Source organism: Trachypithecus francoisi, unplaced genomic scaffold (genome assembly GCF_009764315.1).
Source record: "Trachypithecus francoisi isolate TF-2019V2 unplaced genomic scaffold, Tfra_2.0 Lachesis_group8, whole genome shotgun sequence".
Classification (NCBI taxonomy): domain Eukaryota; kingdom Metazoa; phylum Chordata; class Mammalia; order Primates; family Cercopithecidae; genus Trachypithecus; species Trachypithecus francoisi.
In genome coordinates this window covers 78,317,925-78,335,814 of record NW_022681473.1, presented here as the reverse complement: position 1 = coordinate 78,335,814, position 17,890 = coordinate 78,317,925, and the positions used below count along the sequence as shown (strand labels likewise).

The 17,890-nt window shown below is 37.8% G+C and overlaps 1 protein-coding gene and 1 long non-coding RNA gene across 2 annotated transcripts in view; one reads left to right on the top strand and one right to left on the bottom strand.

Moving 5' to 3' along the window:
• The window catches only part of LOC117080118, a 388,222-nt gene that overhangs the window by 286,768 nt on the left and 83,564 nt on the right, over window positions 1–17,890 (bottom strand). The window contains exons 2-3 of the long non-coding RNA XR_004435722.1: window positions 16,338–16,466; window positions 15,869–15,966 (exon numbers count right to left, since the gene is read on the bottom strand). This is a non-coding gene — a long non-coding RNA (uncharacterized LOC117080118). The remainder of the gene's footprint in view (window positions 1–15,868; window positions 15,967–16,337; window positions 16,467–17,890) is intronic.
• Window positions 1–17,890, top strand: part of GRM5 (glutamate metabotropic receptor 5) — a 364,513-nt gene that overhangs the window by 344,453 nt on the left and 2,170 nt on the right. The window contains exon 7 of the mRNA XM_033204710.1: window positions 2,957–3,052. Within this exon, the coding sequence (XP_033060601.1) occupies window positions 2,957–3,052 (96 nt within the window). The remainder of the gene's footprint in view (window positions 1–2,956; window positions 3,053–17,890) is intronic.

Below are 17,890 nucleotides of genomic sequence, written 5' to 3'. Positions count from 1 at the left end.
GTGAATATAATTACAGGTACAGACAGGCAAGAAGGGTCCTATCTGAAAGCAATGATGAGTTTTCCATTCTGCATTAATGCCATTTTCAGCTTGCATTGAATATAAAAACTGCTTGAAAGTTCTAAAAAGTCTAAGATATTGCTCACATTTTTAAAATGAGTTTTGTTATTATTGTTTGTTTTGAAATTTTCATTTTTATATGCCAGTGAAAGATTTTACCAAAAGCAGTTAGGTTTTTTGTTTTTTGTCGTTTCTATTGTTTTTCTAAACTTTTAGGTTCAGGGGTGTATATGCAGGTTTGTTTTATAGGTAAGTCGTGTGTCACAGGGGTATAATGTGCAGATTATTTCATCACCCAGGTAATAAGTATAGTACCTGGTAGGTAGTTTTTTGATCCTCACTCTCCTCCCACCTCCACCCTTAAGGAGGCCCCAGTGTCTATTTTTCCCTTTGTGTCCATACGTACTCAATGGTAAGCTCCCATTTATAAATGAAAACATGATGTACTTGGTTTTCTCTTTCTCCATTAGTTTGGTTAGGATAATGCCCTCCTGTGCTGTCCATGTGTAAAGGACATGATCTCATTCCTTTTATGACTGCATAGTATTCTATGATGTATATGTACCATATTTTCTTTATCCAGTTTACCGTTGATGGGCATTTAGGTTGATTCCATGACTTTGTTATAGTGAATAGTGCTGCAGTGAATATACACATGGATGTGTCTTTATGGTAGAGAGATTTATATTCCTTTAGGTATTTGCCCAGTAATGGGATTTCTGGGTCAAATGGTAGTTCTGTTTTAAGTTCTTTGAGAAACTGCCAAGCTGATTTCCACAGTGGCTGAACTCATTTCCATTCCCACCAGCAGTGTGTAAGCATTCCTTTTCTTCACAGAGGTTAGAGTTTGATAGAATAGGATGCTTAGGATCCATTCCATATTTCATAAACAGAGGTCACCTGGCAGAGTGTGTGTGACCATGAGAGAAAGAGAGAGAAGAGCTTATAAGCATGAAGCCTGTAGGTTTCTTAACTCATCTGTGAAATATTTAATGATTAATTCACAATTAGCCTAACAGAAGATATTCAAAAATATGTTAAGGATCCCTTTGTAAGGAACTGAATGACCACCAATAATTTGTTATTCTATCAATATTCTTTTAATCTGAGCTGTAGAGCAGTATTTTGGTTGAATAATCCAATTCACAAATAAACACAAAATACTTTGCATTGAAACATGGAGCATCATTTGGCCATTGGTACTTCTAAGGTATTTTCTTTGGTAAAATTAAGTCTACTAAATCTAGCTTGGTCTGATGATTTACCTCCTTTAACAAAGTTCGGAAGTTCTTTTCCTCTCTTCTTTATGCCTACATCTACAGTTACTTGTGTACATATTTCTTCTTTCCTTCCTTCTCCTACTGTTATATAAGTTCTATCAGGTAGGGCCTGCAGATTACTTATCTGTACATCTGTAGTGCAATGTCCATTACCTAGGATTTAATAAATGCTCAACTAATGTCCACTAAATAGGTAATCCATTAAATTCATTTTGCTTGATGTAATAAGCCATTTTTCTTCAAATACTAGATACTTTAAACATTTTAGAAGGGAAAATGTTAAGGGGAAGGCCTCTGCCCCAGATCAATAATGATGATGATTTGTTACATTTTGTTTTATTTTATACTACTTTTGAAACAGCAGGAAAATAAACTAAAAAGAATGTGACTGTACTGAGGTAAATAAGTCTTATAATCGTAACTCCCTTTATCATAGCCTATTGGATACCAGGAAGGTGGATGAAGTGGTATTGTACAGGCTCTAGCTTAGTGAAAAGGTGATAAAACCTTAAGACCTTTGGGCCCCTGGAAGCTCCACTGGTGGTTATTCTCTACTGATGAGGCTTGTGACTTTCATGAAGTCAGTTAAGTAAATCTAGCTTCCTCATCTGGCAAATGGAAATAGCAGTTCTTTTTTAACAACCTCACAGATTCAAACCAATGAGTAACAGAGGTTATTTCTGTGAAATCATGTTAGCTCAAAAACCTGTCACTGAGGTACAAGAACTCATCTTGATGCATCATGTAGAAGAGTAACGTTGGGAATCTCATCACTCATTTTAGATGAACTATCTGGTATCTTCAAAGGGCGGTGAACTGCCAGTTATAATACAAAAGTTGTTTGAGCCACACTCTAATAATGGAGGCATCTCGATACTGACAGTCAAACTTCTGCTTAATGGTTATAGAAACTTTTCATATCCAAAGAACATGTCTTCTCTCCTCTGTTATTACCAGTGTCTAACAACATCCAGAATGGTATCACTCAATGAGGGTTTGTTCAAGATAATAATTAGCTTAAAAACTTGATAATGGAAGGCAACACATTATAATGGCTAAAGTGTGGGCTCTAAACTTAGATTCCCTGAATTCAAAATCCAACCCAACCACTTACTTACTTAACTAATCTTTGATTCATTTACTTAACCTCTATAATCTTAGGCTTCTTCATCAGTAAAATGGAAATAACAAAGCCTCTGGTCCAGGGCTGTTGCCAGGATACAATTTAGGTAAAGTTCTAGGATAATGTCTGACACATGGTAAGCACTGAATAGATTCTAATGTATTGATTGATATTCATCTTTTTCTAAGATGCTAGAAATTGCACACCTTTTACCATTCACTATTAAATGTGACACATTCACAGTTTAACAGTCAATGTGAAAGAATGGGTTACATGTGGTTTAACCAAAAAGTAACAACGTCATCCCTGATGTTGTCCATATGCCATCACATTCATCTAATAAGTATCACAGGTTGGTCATTGCATTGAGAAGCAGGAACCCCTGTTTTGACACAGGGTGACCATCTCCACAGTCACGGCCCTTCCTCAGCCTGGCAGTTAAGCACACAATCACGTCTTTCTGTTTGCTCCTGTCCTTGTTCATGCTTACCAGGTACAAAGACAGGAGACTGGCCCAGCACAAGTCGGAAATAGAGTGTTTCACCCCCAAAGGGAGTATGGGGAATGGTGGGAGAGCAACAATGAGCAGGTAAGCAAACTATGAGTGGCCTAAGGTGGTGTGAAATAAATGTATGCAAGCTAGAGGAACAGGTGGCTCCCTGATCTGGGTCCTCACTCAACTGTGCAACCCATACAGTGTGTCCAACCTGGGCTACTACTGGTTTTCTGTGTGTGTTTGATTTGCAAAACCTATGACGTCCTCATGTGTAGTAATGGGAGCCTCCTGTCCCAGATGCTGCTGTTTCCCAGGGTTGTGCGCTTTGCATGTCTGAAGCCTTAGCTCACAGTCAGTCCTCCTCTGGAGATTTTAACTTACTGGTCAAACGGTTCTGGAGTTTGCAAAGTGGAAGAGATTGGAGGAAATTCATATTTCAGGGCTATCCAGTCACTTAATAAAATAAATGCAAAAGCTTAGAACTGGTTTTAAGGAAAGGACTACAATTGAGGGAAGCCTCCAGCCCCTGATCCTGGACAAGCCTGGAAATTAATATGACTTACTTTGAATGTAACATCATCTCACAGCCAAGGGCAAATGCCTTTCCAAACTAGTGGACTGTAGAGATAAGTGGCTTTTCTCACACTGAAATCAGGAAAGCTAATCCTCCTCTAGCTACCATAGCTTTGCATCTCCTTTACTTCCTTGTGTTTGGTGATGAACATTCTCTGTTGCTGTGCTGTGCATGTTCCTTTATACTAGGCACTCCCGATTGAGTTGTACCTAGTAAACCAGAGTATTTGGAACTATAAGCATTAACTAAGCTGTGTTGCATGAAATAAACGTGCTTTATTGCATGGGACTTGGTTTTAAGAAAAGGGCCCTGGGGCCGGGCGCGGTGGCTGACGCCTGTAATCCCAGCACTTTGGGAGGCCGAGGTGGGAGGATCAGCTGAGGTCAGGAGCTCAAGAACAGCCTGGCCAACGTGGTGAAACCCCGTCTCTACTAAATACACAAAAATTAGCCAGGCATGGTGGCACACGCTTGTAATTCTAGCTACTCAGGAGACTGAGTCCGGAGGACTGCTTGAATCCGGGAGGTGGAGGTTGCAGTGAGTCGATATCGTGCTATTGCACTCCTGCCTGGGCAACGAGGGTGAAAACTCTGTCTCAAAAAAAAAAAAAGAAAGAAAGAAAGAAAGAAAAAAGTAAAAGAAAAAGAAAAAAGAAAAGGGCCCTGGAGACAAAGACAGTCAAGATTGACATTAAACAGTTCCAGAATGTTGAAGGAGCCTTGAGTTGAGGAGTCACTTGCCATGACTTAACTCTTCACTTCTAATTTGTTGTGACATTTCCCAATCCATCTGTGGTGTAGAGGTATGGAAGGAAAACTTTTGCTATCATCCTGGATTAGAGAAAAGGAAAAAATCCAATAAGTAGAGTGTGTGCATATGTGTGTGCATGTGGTGAGAGCAGAGCTTGAGACCTAACTACATAACAAAAAGATAACCTTGTTGAAATTTCACCACAAACATTGTGTTTGCTTCCTCAGTGGTGGGCTCCTTCCTGTTTTCAAAATAATGACTAAATTTTTCCAAGGCCCACCATATTGCACAACTGCTGGAGGACTATTCACATTGCAGTCTATGAAAATGGTACCCAGAACTGTTCAGCATACAGTCTGAGCAGTCATTCATAACAGCCCTGGCCAAGGGCTTGGCCAACTTTGTCTATGACTCTCAGAGACAACGCAATGATAGTGCGTGTACATGTGTAGGCATATATGTGTGCACTTTGGTGTATCTGATGGTCATATGCCCACAATCACTTTATACAGCTATCTTTGGATCTCAGTGCATCTGCAAAATGAGTCTCAGAGGATCATTTTGTGGGAGTGACTCAACAGAATGCTATTGGGGTTCCTATTTTCATTCCACTTAGATATAACAAAGTAGCATAATTCCTATCCTTGAAAATTAGGCAGACGGCACCATGGTAAGCCGGACAAGGTGAAAGTGACTTCACCAAATGAGTGCTCAAGGGCTCTTCCCAGAGTGCCATCTAATTTGAGATCTAAAACTAGAGTTCCCAAACCTGGCAAACTTAGCTGACTATCAAAGAGACTGAGGCAAAATATTGGGCAATACAACTTAGGAATCTGTCATGTAACAAGTTGTCTAGGTCATCTCAATGAAGCCAATGCATGAACTGATATTTTAGAGTAATCCATTCATGTAGGAGATGACATGGAGCTGTTTGTGGCAAGCATTTGGTCTCAATTATGTCATGCAATACTCTTAACAGTGTTTCATCAATACTTGAACTTTAGATATGATCATCCCAGAAATTAGATTTGTTCAAGACTGTCTTGATTGAGAATGAGGGGAAAGGGACTGAGAGGATAGTGCACAGAGAGTAGGAGAACCCAGATAAACACACCAGGCTTGCTTGGGTCAGGTCCAAATCTACAAAGGTAGTCATTTGATGAATCTCCAGCAAGAATGGTCTGAGTTTCTCCACAACAGCAACATATCATTTAACTTTTGTTTCCTCACTTGTTTGGATATAGCTAAGGTAATTGAAAGACTTATTACATTGATATATCCTGGTGGAGCAGAGGGGAATAATGCATGCTACAATAAATACGATTGTGTTAGATCATCCACCTCAGCCACACAGATAAGCAGAGTTAATTGGGAACAAATGATCTTCTCTTCCTAATATCTCTTCCTTCGCATTTCTTTAGCACCATATAAAAACTGACAGAGAAGGGGGGGGGGGGGGGAGAGAGAGAGAGAGAGAGGAGAGACCTGTCATGCTTAAGCTTTCCCTTAGGGAGTAGAAAAGACCTACAGATATGAGAGGCCAGAATTCACAAGGTCTTGGTATCTTTTTTTCCAACTTCACATTTGTTCACATAAATATAGACACACATGCCTGCACACACATAATATTTATCCAGGAGAAATAAGTTTAAAATGAACATTAAGAAAAAAGATGTCAGAGAGGAGATAACTGTGATGGAAACAGTTTCTAAGTAAGGGGTTCGAGTAGTTTACCCAAATTTGCTTACTCAGGAATTGAATGGAAGGGCTGGAGAAAGGTTAACTCTACGTACTTGAAACTTTTATAGGTACTTTTAGTGTCAACTAATAAGGCCTTTCTTTGTAATTAATCCCTACTCCACCCCCTATTGCTTCCAGGAGTCAAAGCCAAGCATCACATTTACTCTGCAAACATCTGGGACTCTTCTGTGGCCACGATTGAATAACTAGTTCCAGGGAGGGGTTAAGGGGAGCTCAAACAACCACAGAAAACGAAGAGTGTCACTCTGCATTTCATTTGCCTTTTTTCTATAATGAAGCTGCAGAATGGACAGTACTCCATGAATTCATGCCTAAGATGATTATCTCAGAGCCAAGTTGCCTGGTGGGGAAAGAAAGCAGTTCACAATGTTTACAGTTGAAGCAGAGCACAGCACTATTTTCTGATCTGTAACATTAGCAGGGCCTTAGACAGATGCTCCCTTACTTCTGCCCTCCTCCCTCAACCCTCATCCTGGGAAAGGAATGAGAATATAATATGTAACCATAGCACACTAGCTTCCCTAAATATACTGCTGTTTTCCCTTTATGTGAAGAGGTTTTTTTTATCTTTATGTCTGAATATAGTATAACTTGTCATCTTTTCATATTTTAACAGTGGACAGTCTAAGTGTGATTCAGCGCAAAATCCTCCTGATTGCAGGAGAAGTGAAAGAGAGTCCTAAACAGGGAGGTGGCTCTAAGAACTGAAATTATCTAAACCCTGTTACCATGTGAGTTCCTAGCAAGATGGTCCAGCCTCAGGAATGACTGAAACCTCAACACTGAATGTTATTATATTCTATCTCAGCAGGGGCATGGCATTGGAGTACTTGGAATCTGCTTACTTGTTGTTTTTTTGTTTTGTTTTGTTTTGTTTTTTTAAGAAAAGACAGAGTCTGCAGTGTCACCCAGGCTGGAGTGCAATGGTGCGATCTTGGCTTACTGCAACTTCTGCCTCCCAGGTTCAGGTGATTCTCCTGCCTCAGACTCCTGAGTAGCTGGGATTACAGGTGCCCGCCACCACACCTGACTAATTTTTTGTATTTTTAGTAGAGACAGGGTTTCACTACGTTGGCCAGGCTGGTCTCGAACTCCTGACCTTGTGATCCACCCACCTAGGCCTCTCAAAATGCTGGGATTACAGGCATGAGCCACCACTCCTGGCTGGAATCTGCTTTCTGATGTGCTCATGTTGTAGCCCATGTAGGAGACGTGAAGACATTCTGAGCCTCCTACTCTCTCTTTGAGGAAGGGTTCCCTCAGTCAAATGAAATACACAGATCTCTAGTCCCACTCCAGTGCTGGAAAGAAGGAGGGTGGTGTGGGGTTTTCTTTGAACAAAAAGAGAATTATTATTATTACTCTTTTGTGATATAAGCTACGTAAACTATTAACTTTCAATCAATTGAGTCACTGATTTTCACCTGTGATATGCAGCATCTAATTTTAGTAGGTATAAATGTTTAATAAAGCCTTAGAGAATTTGGTAATAATCATGTCATAATAGTCCTTGTTAAATGAGTAGGACCTCAGATAGCCCCAAATATAATGTCTTGTGTTAGTATTGCCTTTCATTCATGCAATTATTTCTTCCTCCAGGTAAAGCTCATTTATTAAGCACCTATTATGAACCAAACACTCAAAAGACTCTAGAGATAAATGGATGACCAAGATATGACTAATGCCCTTGAAAATCTGCAGTCTATTGAGAAACAGTCAGAAAAACAGATAACTGAGATGTAATATAAAACCTCTGTAACACAGGAGAGTTTATGCCTCAGATTAAGTCCCCATTTCTTATCGTACGCTATAGTTTATACCAGTACAAACAGAAGTAATAGAATAACACATAATAACAGATCTAATTTGAGTATTCAGAAAGTGTAAGGCATATAGTTATATAATTTAAAATCCATAGATAAGAGAAAGATTCTGCCTTTCCAGTACAGACAATAGAAGCCAGCTGGTTTTTGAGAATAGATTATAATTTCTATAATAATCTTCACTTTATTTATCTCCAAAGTAAATTCCATAGTAATAGTCTTACATATTCTAAAAAATAAGAAGAAGAAGAATTACTAACATTGCTGTGATTACCATGTATCACACACTATATATATTAAGTCCCTTCATGGAGGGTCTGCATTAAGTTCTCCCAAGAACATATAAAGAAGGTATAATTTTTTTCTTTCCATGCTACACACAGGAAAATGAGGATCAGGGAAATAAAATAACATGCATGGTAGAGCAATCTCGTGAAAAATCCAAAATCAAAGGAACTTCAATAAACTGGTTCTGGCACTAACCAGTGTGTGACCTCAAAGTGCCATTTCAACTCTTTCATCTCCATTTTCTATAAACGTCGGATTATAATATAGCACTTATCTTACTACGATGCTGTGAAAATCAAATGGAATTATATAACTACAGCACTTAGCATATTGCCTGACACACAACAGGCATTCAATAAATGTTAGCATGTGCTTTTACTATCCAAGGCCACCCAGTTTAGAAAGGTTGTTTTTTATGTATTTACTATTTTGTCTTGTCTTTCTCTACCCTGCCACCACGGTTGTTTGCTCAAAAATCAATTCTAGAAAAGTAAGTAAAACAAAATCTAATGATAACAAAAGAACAAATTCAATGATATAATTTCCCTGTTTTAAAATTCATGTTCTCCCATGTTTACCTATAAAAGCAGCCAACATTTATTGAGTACTTAGATACATGAGACACTGTGTCAAAGGCTTTATCTGCATGATTGCTCATTTAATCTTTTGTATAAAAAAATTGGTAAAGCCCATATAAAGCCCAACTTAGTCTGATTCTGCAGTTCACACACTAAAATCACCATGCTATCACCACGCAGGAAAAAAATACAAACTCATGCACTCAGAATACAAGGTTCTTCATAAACTAACCCTAACCTAACTATGTGACCATTATTCCTTCTGTTTCTGTACATATGTTCTCCTTTCCAGACATCCCAGATATCATACAATTCTCCAAACATGCTGACTATTTTCTACAACAGCACATCTTAAGACTTAAGACATGCTGTGTGTCTATCTGGATTATCCTTCATTTCTCTTTCTATCCATCTTCTTCCAGGGAGAAGGAACTCCCATTCCTGCTCTACCAAGCAAACCTACTCAGGTTTCAAAACCCAACTCTAATGTCCATTCTTCCTTGATGTTTTTAAAAGTCTTAGTCTAGCTAAACTCTACCCAACTTCATAATTCTAACGTATTTTCCCTTTACATCTGATATTGTACACTATCCAGTTGCCTGTGTCTTCTCATTAAACTTGAGGTTTTTAAGGCCACAAAACAAAAAAGTATTGTTCACTTTTACATCTTCAGTACTCAACAGTGTGAGGAGTCTATTGATTCAATCATCCACTTAATAAAAGTGTCCGGATAATTTTTGTGTATGTGGGGAGTTTGAGGAAGTATAAAATAATCTCCACCCTAAAGGAAATGACAATCTTAATAAAGAAATAAAACTCACTCTGATAGAACCTGCAAGAGCAATAGTCTACATTAAAGTTTTAAATCTGTGGTACCAATAATAAGGCCAAGATTTGGATGGTGGTCAGGATTGGAAGGAAGCAGGAACGAAGTTGTGGCTAACAATAATGGAGTCAACACATCTGCACGTATGCCCTTCTTGGAAATTCTCAGTGAATAGTTACATAAAAAGTTGACAAATTCATCAGAAATTAGTTTAATTTGTTTAATTTATTTGCCCCTGAAACCATTTATTCATGAACCATCTATTGTCATTCTTAGTTTCTATACCATTTGCCAATTAATTTTATTAAAAAATTAATCAAAAAACATAGCATGAAAATTATGTGTGAGGAGTACCTTATAATAATCCCTGAAATCTTATTATAAGCATTTTCCCAGATAAATCCTTATAAGACCAGCAAAAACTAAAAGAATTAACTAATGTTTGGTGACTGGAATCGAAATTTACTAGCCTTATTAAGTACCACAAATATTAACCAGATTTCTAATTATCTTTGCTTATTTTTCTGAAAGAATCACTAACTACTCAGAGTATGTTCTATTTTATATTAAATTGAACATATTCTACATTTATATTATTAAATTGAACAGTCTCTGTTCTTAGCCTGTAAAAAATGTAATACGTAAATGTAACAGGAATACTTGAATTCTATGATTCTCTCATCTCAGTTTCTGCTCAATTCTCTTCTTATCTAATACTCTTTTTACTGAATAAAAGGAGGAGCTAGTCAAAGCTTTGTGTGAGGCTGCTGTCCTTGCCTGTGAAACCATTTTGTAAATAGACATATATATGTACAAACACATATCTATATGCACACATTTATGCACAAATGTATAGTTTTTGTAGATAATTCAGTAGTTATATACAATATATATGCATATATTTTATTTGAAACAATAGATTTGCTAGCTTATAATTTTCTGTAAAAAAGGAAAAAGGAAATCAAAATCATTTCTAATGGAAAATGCCAAGCCAAAATGGGAACAGCTGGACATGTAGTCATCAAGTACTAACTTGTATTCTCTAGAAAGGGAAGTGAATTTTAAGGGACACTTTCTACATTTAGTCTCACCTAAAGATATGGACAAAATCTTAGAATTGTGTCCAACTAATCTTATTGCCATATTCCCATTATGTATAATGGTAATATTGAAATGTAGATGCAAGTTACTCAGCAAAGCTGAGTGCTCTGAAATTTTAAATTAATCATTTTATCTAATCTCATGTTTAATGAGTTAGTTTGAATTGATTCTTCAACACCAACATTATTTATTATTAATCGTTTTTAAAAACTTTTTTTGCCACTGTGTCTCACATGCCTTCAAAGCATACTACACTTTTACACACACTGTCTTCCATTCTCCTACAATCAGTAGCTTATCAAAAATCTTGGCTTTACCAAGATGTTTATACCTTAAGTATTTTTGACTTTTATGCACACAAGTTCTTTGAATCTCTCTAATCCTCAATTTTGTAGTCAATTTGATAGCATGCATATGACAACACATATGCACAGATATTTTTGAAGATTAAAAGAATTTAAATGTGGGGATCAGAAACGTGTGTGTGTGTGTGTGTATGTGTGTGTGTGTGTCTATACGGAAGCCAATATATTACAATTGTAAGAAAAAAGTAAACATTAATCAGGAATAGCTGTATGTTTGTGTACCCAATTAATTTCCTAAGAGTCCAGAGAAAGGAAAGATTTCTATTGTCTGTGAGGAACCAAGAAGATTGACACTAAGCAAAATAATGGTGTCCATGGTAGATTTAAATTTGTTTTAATAGTGCAAAGATATAGTGCTCAGCATCCCAAGAATTTCACAGGAAATGGGACTAGAACTGACTGATATTAGTGACTTATATCTGTGGCATGTTCCCATTTTATCCAATTAAAAAAATAAAAACACAATAACCAAGAAACTTCCTTCTTAAAGCAAGAGACTTCACCAGACGATAAACATATTGGTGGTGAATCTGCACCCAGGATTCAAGCCTCATAACTAATATACCCTTCATACATCAGATTGAAGTCACAAGCTTCAGCTGGGGTGCTCTATGACAGAAAGGAATCTTTTGCCTAAACAGAAATTATTTTCCCAGAAACCATTCTAAACATCCTGGGACAACTTTTATCTTACAGTCCCTCAGGATTTATCTCAGCAATGTTGATGCAGAGCTTTAGAATTTATCAGGTTATTTTATGGGCAAAACCTGGGGCATTGCCTTCTTGGATGCTCCACAAGGGTATGTCTTGTTAGCCCCTTGGTTCATGTGTGTATCTTGGCACTCAGCACAGAGACAATGGGAATGACTCTGGATTTGGCGTCTGATTTGGGGCACTGTCCTGCCATTTACTTTGACTTGGGCAACTTAGTTAAGTTCCATAAGCCTCATTTCTCATATCTACAGTGAAGGTTAATAATACCTGTCTGTCTCAAACAATCAAGATCATAGAGTTCACTTTATTTCACTAACACTCCTCTGCACTACTCTGTACCATACACCATATTAAGCACAGGAGATACATGTAGCATCTGCCCTTGGAATGCTCCAGGTTTAGTGTGGGAATAGACTTGTAAATAAGTAATTAAAAATATTATTTGATAACGCTACCCTAGACAGCTGTTATGAAGGTAAAATATGATGACACAGGTGAAAACACCTTGTGAGCTGAAAAGTTCTGTTAAAATGGAAACTATTATCATTCCAGGATTCACCTCTTTGCCACCAATCCCAATTCCATGTTTTATTCAAGGTTTAAATGAAGCTGAATTCCTCCACAAAGTCTTCCTGAATGCAGCAGCTTCTAGACACAAAACAGCTGTGTCTGCTTTTGTTCTCTATTTACTAGATTATAATTGAGCTTTATAGTAATTGTTGGAAAAATTGTTTCCTGTTTTGAAAAAAAAAGTACAAAAATCTAAAATTCTTTCTAATCTTTGTTAAAGCATCTCAGCTAAGACCTAGAACTTAAATGTCAGAATGAAGAGCAGTTTAGTGAGATTTTTGTATTTTTTAGTTGACACTTAATAATTGTACACATTTATAGGATACAGAATGTTTCCTTACATGTATCCCAAGTGTAATAACAAAATCAGGGTAATTAGCATAGTGATGACCACAAACATTTATCATTTCTTTGTGTTGTGAACATTCAAAATCCTTTCTTCTAGCTTCTTGAAAATATACAATAAATTACAGTTAACTATATTCACCCTACAGTGCTGTAGAACACCAGATCTCATTCCTCCTATCTAGCTATAATTTTGTATGACTTTACCAACTAATACCAGTTAGAGTAGTTTAGTTTTGAGGCTGAGTCCAGGTAACAGAATTGCGGATCAAAATAAATAGTTTGATTTGAGAAGGAAATATCTGTGATGTCTCAACACAATTCCAATGCTTGACACAAGCTCCCATGTCATATTCTTCTTTGTTAAGGTGCTTGCTCTTTAGGAGGACTCAGGGGAAGTAGCAACTGTACTAGTACCATTAAGCACTTTAATAACCCACCGTGAAAGAACATGTAGCTTCTGAAAAGGCTTCCTGTTGCTGTTAAACCAAAGACTAGTTAAAAGAGGATTGAGTGATTCTCCTCCCACCAGGAATTTATTAGGAATTAAATTCCTGGTAAGAGAGATTATCTGGGGGAATTATCATGGAAACATGCAACCACTGCTACTTAAGAGAGAGGTGAAAATCCACGTCACTTAGGGCTGTTGGAGGAGTTTCATGGGATTAGGCATGTAGAATTACTTTCCTTTCCATATATGCAATACATGTATTAATTGAGACTCACTTATCCATGCTATTTCAACATCACCAAGCTTTAAGGCCTCATTAATACCCACTTTATTTGCAAATCCTTCCTTGAAACTTCTTTCCTCAGTGAACAACTTTTTCTCTGAATTCTTCTAATCCTGATAAGAAAAACCCAAAAGTCTTTTTTTTTCCACAGTAGTTTTCATATCAGTACATTCCTTTCCATCCTCATTTTTGTCACACTTGTGAATACCTTAACACTGTGTTCCTGTATTGAATTATAAATTCCATAGACTTTTTTGATGGTCAAACTCTTTTTTCCCCTCATTAATATTTCTTCCTAATGATGGTGTGTCATGGCAGAATACTGTAATATCTGCAGATTTGAGTAGAGGAATAGAGAAACTGGGTGAGGTCACTGACATGACATTCAGATCCTGCTTGAAAATGAATAAATTTGCTAAGTGTCTGATATGGAAAGGAAAAAGAGGAAAAATAAACCTCTGAGAATAAAAATAGAAAGTGCCATTTTGGCAGACCCAAAATGTAAACAAAAACTAATGAAACAAATAAAAAACTTAATCTTGAAATAACATTTTTGATATGCTTTTTGTTTTTCAGAAATAAAGAACAAATAATTATAACAGAGAGAACATTAGATGACATCATATTACATTTTGCAAAAGGGTTAAATGTCGCCTGGAAGAGAGCAAGAAGTTACTTTTGGCCCCCTCCTCAGATATGGCAGATCATTTCATCTTGTCCCTTTCTCCTCCATTCTTCTTTCCCTCTCCTTTTCTAATGTCTAAAATATTCAGTGAGGGAAGATGACGTGCCATAAATGGGTAAAGCAAAGTTTCCTTTCATTTTTCTTACTTCAGTCCCTAAGGACAAACATATACTATGGATGCTGAAAAAAAATCTCAGCCTAAATGATAAATACATCATCTTAGTTCAACTACATAGAAGATTTAATGTTAATGAATAACCCCTCGCATTTGCAGAAGGGCTGTGCTCTATAAAGTACCCTCATATGTATTATCCTTTTGTTTTTTCCCAGACATCATGCAAGGTGGGCAGGGGAGGTTTCTTTCTTTCTTTTCTTTTTTTTTCCAACAAAGAAAGAAGCTCAAAGGTGGCAAGTGAATTGCTCAACATCATTCTGAGTCAGATCCTAGACTGAGAATCTGGGTCCTTTCTCTTTTCCACTATCACTACTGCCTCGATAAAATTTCACCACTGAGCAATTTCACTAAGACAGATATGAGTTCTAAAGAAGTAATAATTTTGCGATTTTCATGGCAGATATCAAGCTTTGTATTTTCATATTTAATGAAAATTTTAAATATGTAGATATTGAGTACTATTGATTAAAGGGAGGTATATAAGAAGTAAAAATAGATCCATAATGCAAAATAGTTTCATTAACATTGAATTATTTTAAAAACTTAATTCTAACAGAAAAACAATTCAGTGTAAATTTTAAAAATGAACTGTATTTTATCTACTTAATTATTGGCCCAAGAATATTACTGAGCACCTACCATGTTCTAAGCAATGCATGGGTACTACTGGGCGTATAGGAAAGAACAAACCCTCTGTCTGTGCCTTCATAATGTCCCACCAAGCAGATGAGATAGACATATAGCAAAGAGTTATTATATGCCTGAATGCAGGGACCATAGGAATCTGGCCTAGCAGGGTCAGGAAGGCTTTCTTTAAGACAAGACAATTAAGGTAAAATAAAATAAGAAAACAAGAGGATATGCTTAAGCAAAAAGGAAGAGCGGATGTAGCACAATGCAAAAGCATTTGAGGAAGAAGGTTAATTTGGAATTTAATGGGGTAGAGGTGATCACCCACGGAGACAGTTTAGGGTGTGAAAAGAGGCCACGGATCATGGAACTCCAATATTTATTACAGTTGGTCAGGTAAAAGAGAAAGAACCTGAAAGGTTTTATGGTTTACCAAATATTTTATTTTGCACTGAATTATCTGTTCCTTAAACCAAGGTTCAAAATGGCATTGAGTATACCTTTTATTTTCTGAAATGTTGAATTCACATAAAATATAAAAACTGAACATCCTTAGACACCTTCTCTTTACCAGCTCTTTTCACCTACGTTGTCTCACTTAATCTCAAAACAACCTTAACCAAATGAGACACTGTCTGCTTCTTACTGAGGCTTAAAAAGATTATTCCTTTCCAAATATCCGGGATGGCAGATCCAGAGTAAGAATCGGATTTTAGGATCTCTATTCTATTGCAGCTTCCAATAGAAGCCACAGTGGCCCTGTTAACTAAAAAATCCTATTCATCCATCAAATGCTTATTAAGATCATGCTGAGTGTCACTGACCAAGATAGATAAGATCTGTGTCTTCATGGAATGTACATTCTACTAATAAACAGCATAATGTCATGAGTAGGGAGTTTTTGTTTGTTTGTTTGTTTCTTAAGAGTTCTCATTTACTTCAGAGAAAAAAAAATCTTTCATGTTCAAAAGAATGAAATGAAGTACTCACATTTGGACTCCATTTCTCCGGTTGTCTGGTGTTTCCTGTGTCCACTTTCACTGTTATTCAGATGGTCTAGTGCTCTTTCTCCCTTATGGCCATAGGCACTGTAAGCAAAGGCACAGCCAGGAAAAAGATGTCAATACTTTGTACAGAATTGGTTGATTAGGATGGTTTCCTCATCACACACTCACCTAGAGGTTTTGTAACATGCTATCATGTTTTGGGTCATAGCTACAGGTGATTCCAAATACTGTTACTGCTAACACCCAAAGTTACGTTCCATTATGTTCGACTAAAGGCATCCAAGAGAGAAAAAAAAAAATCTTTAAAAGCTAGTGTTTGCAAAACCTCTCTGTACTAGGAGCAAGAGTGTCCCTAGGGTAAAAGTTGGTGGAATAAATCCAGCTAGTCTTCTGATTTCAAGCCTATGCTTTGTATTAAAAGGGGACTTAGTGACCTGCAAGAATAATTGTACCTTTCGAAACACCTGTTTCTTATCCTTATGACAGGAGAAAGGGTATAGTTGGCAACCATCCTCCCAATCAAATCCTGTAAATAAACTGGCCCATTTCTTCTCTGCCATGTTCCAGAAGTTAGTAGACACCTGGGAAAAAGAAATGTAATACACGCAAGTCAGGCTAATGTAAAATTGAAAAATAAACCCCGAAACTACTAGAAAGGACGCCAACTGTTTGGCAATGCCCTCTCTGCTACTATGGATGCACAGCAACCTCCAAACCTGGAAATGATTCATTCCTGTTTTCCAGGAAGGGTGAGGTAGGATGGAAGCAGCTCATATTCCTAGATTCTGAAGGACATGAGACTACAATACATTGGATAGATTACATGGAAAGAAATTTCACAGGAAAGAGCAGAGAAAGAAAGACCATGAAGTAGAAAGGAACAGATAAAGAAATGGGAAGCAGTGTGGAAAGAGGCAAAAAGCATGTCATTAAAGGAGCTGCAGAAATGTCAGTCTGTTACCAAGAGAGTGGGTTTCTCAGACAGAGTGGATCCTGAAGGGCCAGTCAGGCAGCCTCAAGGCTGGTGGATTCCAAATGAGGTACGGGTCCCGGCCCCTCAAAGGCAAGCCAGCCCTCCAGTAAGAGGGGCCAAGGGGAGCAATGAGGATCTAGAAAAAAAGGATGGCTTTCTGCCAGAGTTTCTCAGTTTCTGAAAGAATATGAGAAACAAAGTGCTTCAGAATTACTTCGGGAGCAGAAGAACAGAGTGCTTGTCAAAAGCATAGGTCTGTGGAAGCCAATCCAGACAATCAGACTCTCCTGGGGTCACATCTTATATCTTTGACAAATGCCGTAGGTGAGTCTTATGCAGAATTTAGTTTAATAAGCATAGGCTGTGATGATAAAACTGTAGTCTTCGGCCGGGCGCGGTGGCTCAAGCCTGTAATCCTAGCACTTTGGGAGGCCGAGACGGGTGGATCACAAGGTCAGGAGATCGAGACCATCCTGGCTAACGCGGTGAAACCCCGTCTCTACTAAAAAATACAAAAAACTAGCCGGGCGAGGGTGGCGGGCGCCTGTAGTCCCAGCTACTCGGGAGGCTGAGGCAGGAGAATGGCGTAAACCCGGGAGGCGGAGCTTGCAGTGAGCCGAGATCCGGCCACTGCACTCCAGCCTGGACGACAGAGCGAGACTCCGCCTCAAAAAAAAAACAAAAACAAAAACAAAAAAAACTGTAGTCTTCAACTTCTTTTGTTCTCAGGCTGCTCAAGGCTCTCTGTTGGTCACAGCCCCTAGAACAGAGCTGTCTTGACTGACAATAACAGACCCCCTATTAACAGAGATCTTGGATTACTTTGTGATGGGAAACTACACCAGAATCTCTTCATATAACATTCCTGGCCAGGCGCAGTGGCTCACGACTGTAATCCCATCACTTTAGGAGGCCAAAGCGGGTTGATCACTTGAGGTCAGGAGTTCTAGAACAGTCTTACCAACATGGTGAAACCCGGTCTCTACTGAAAATACAAAATTAGCTGGGCATGGTGGTGCATGCCTATAATCC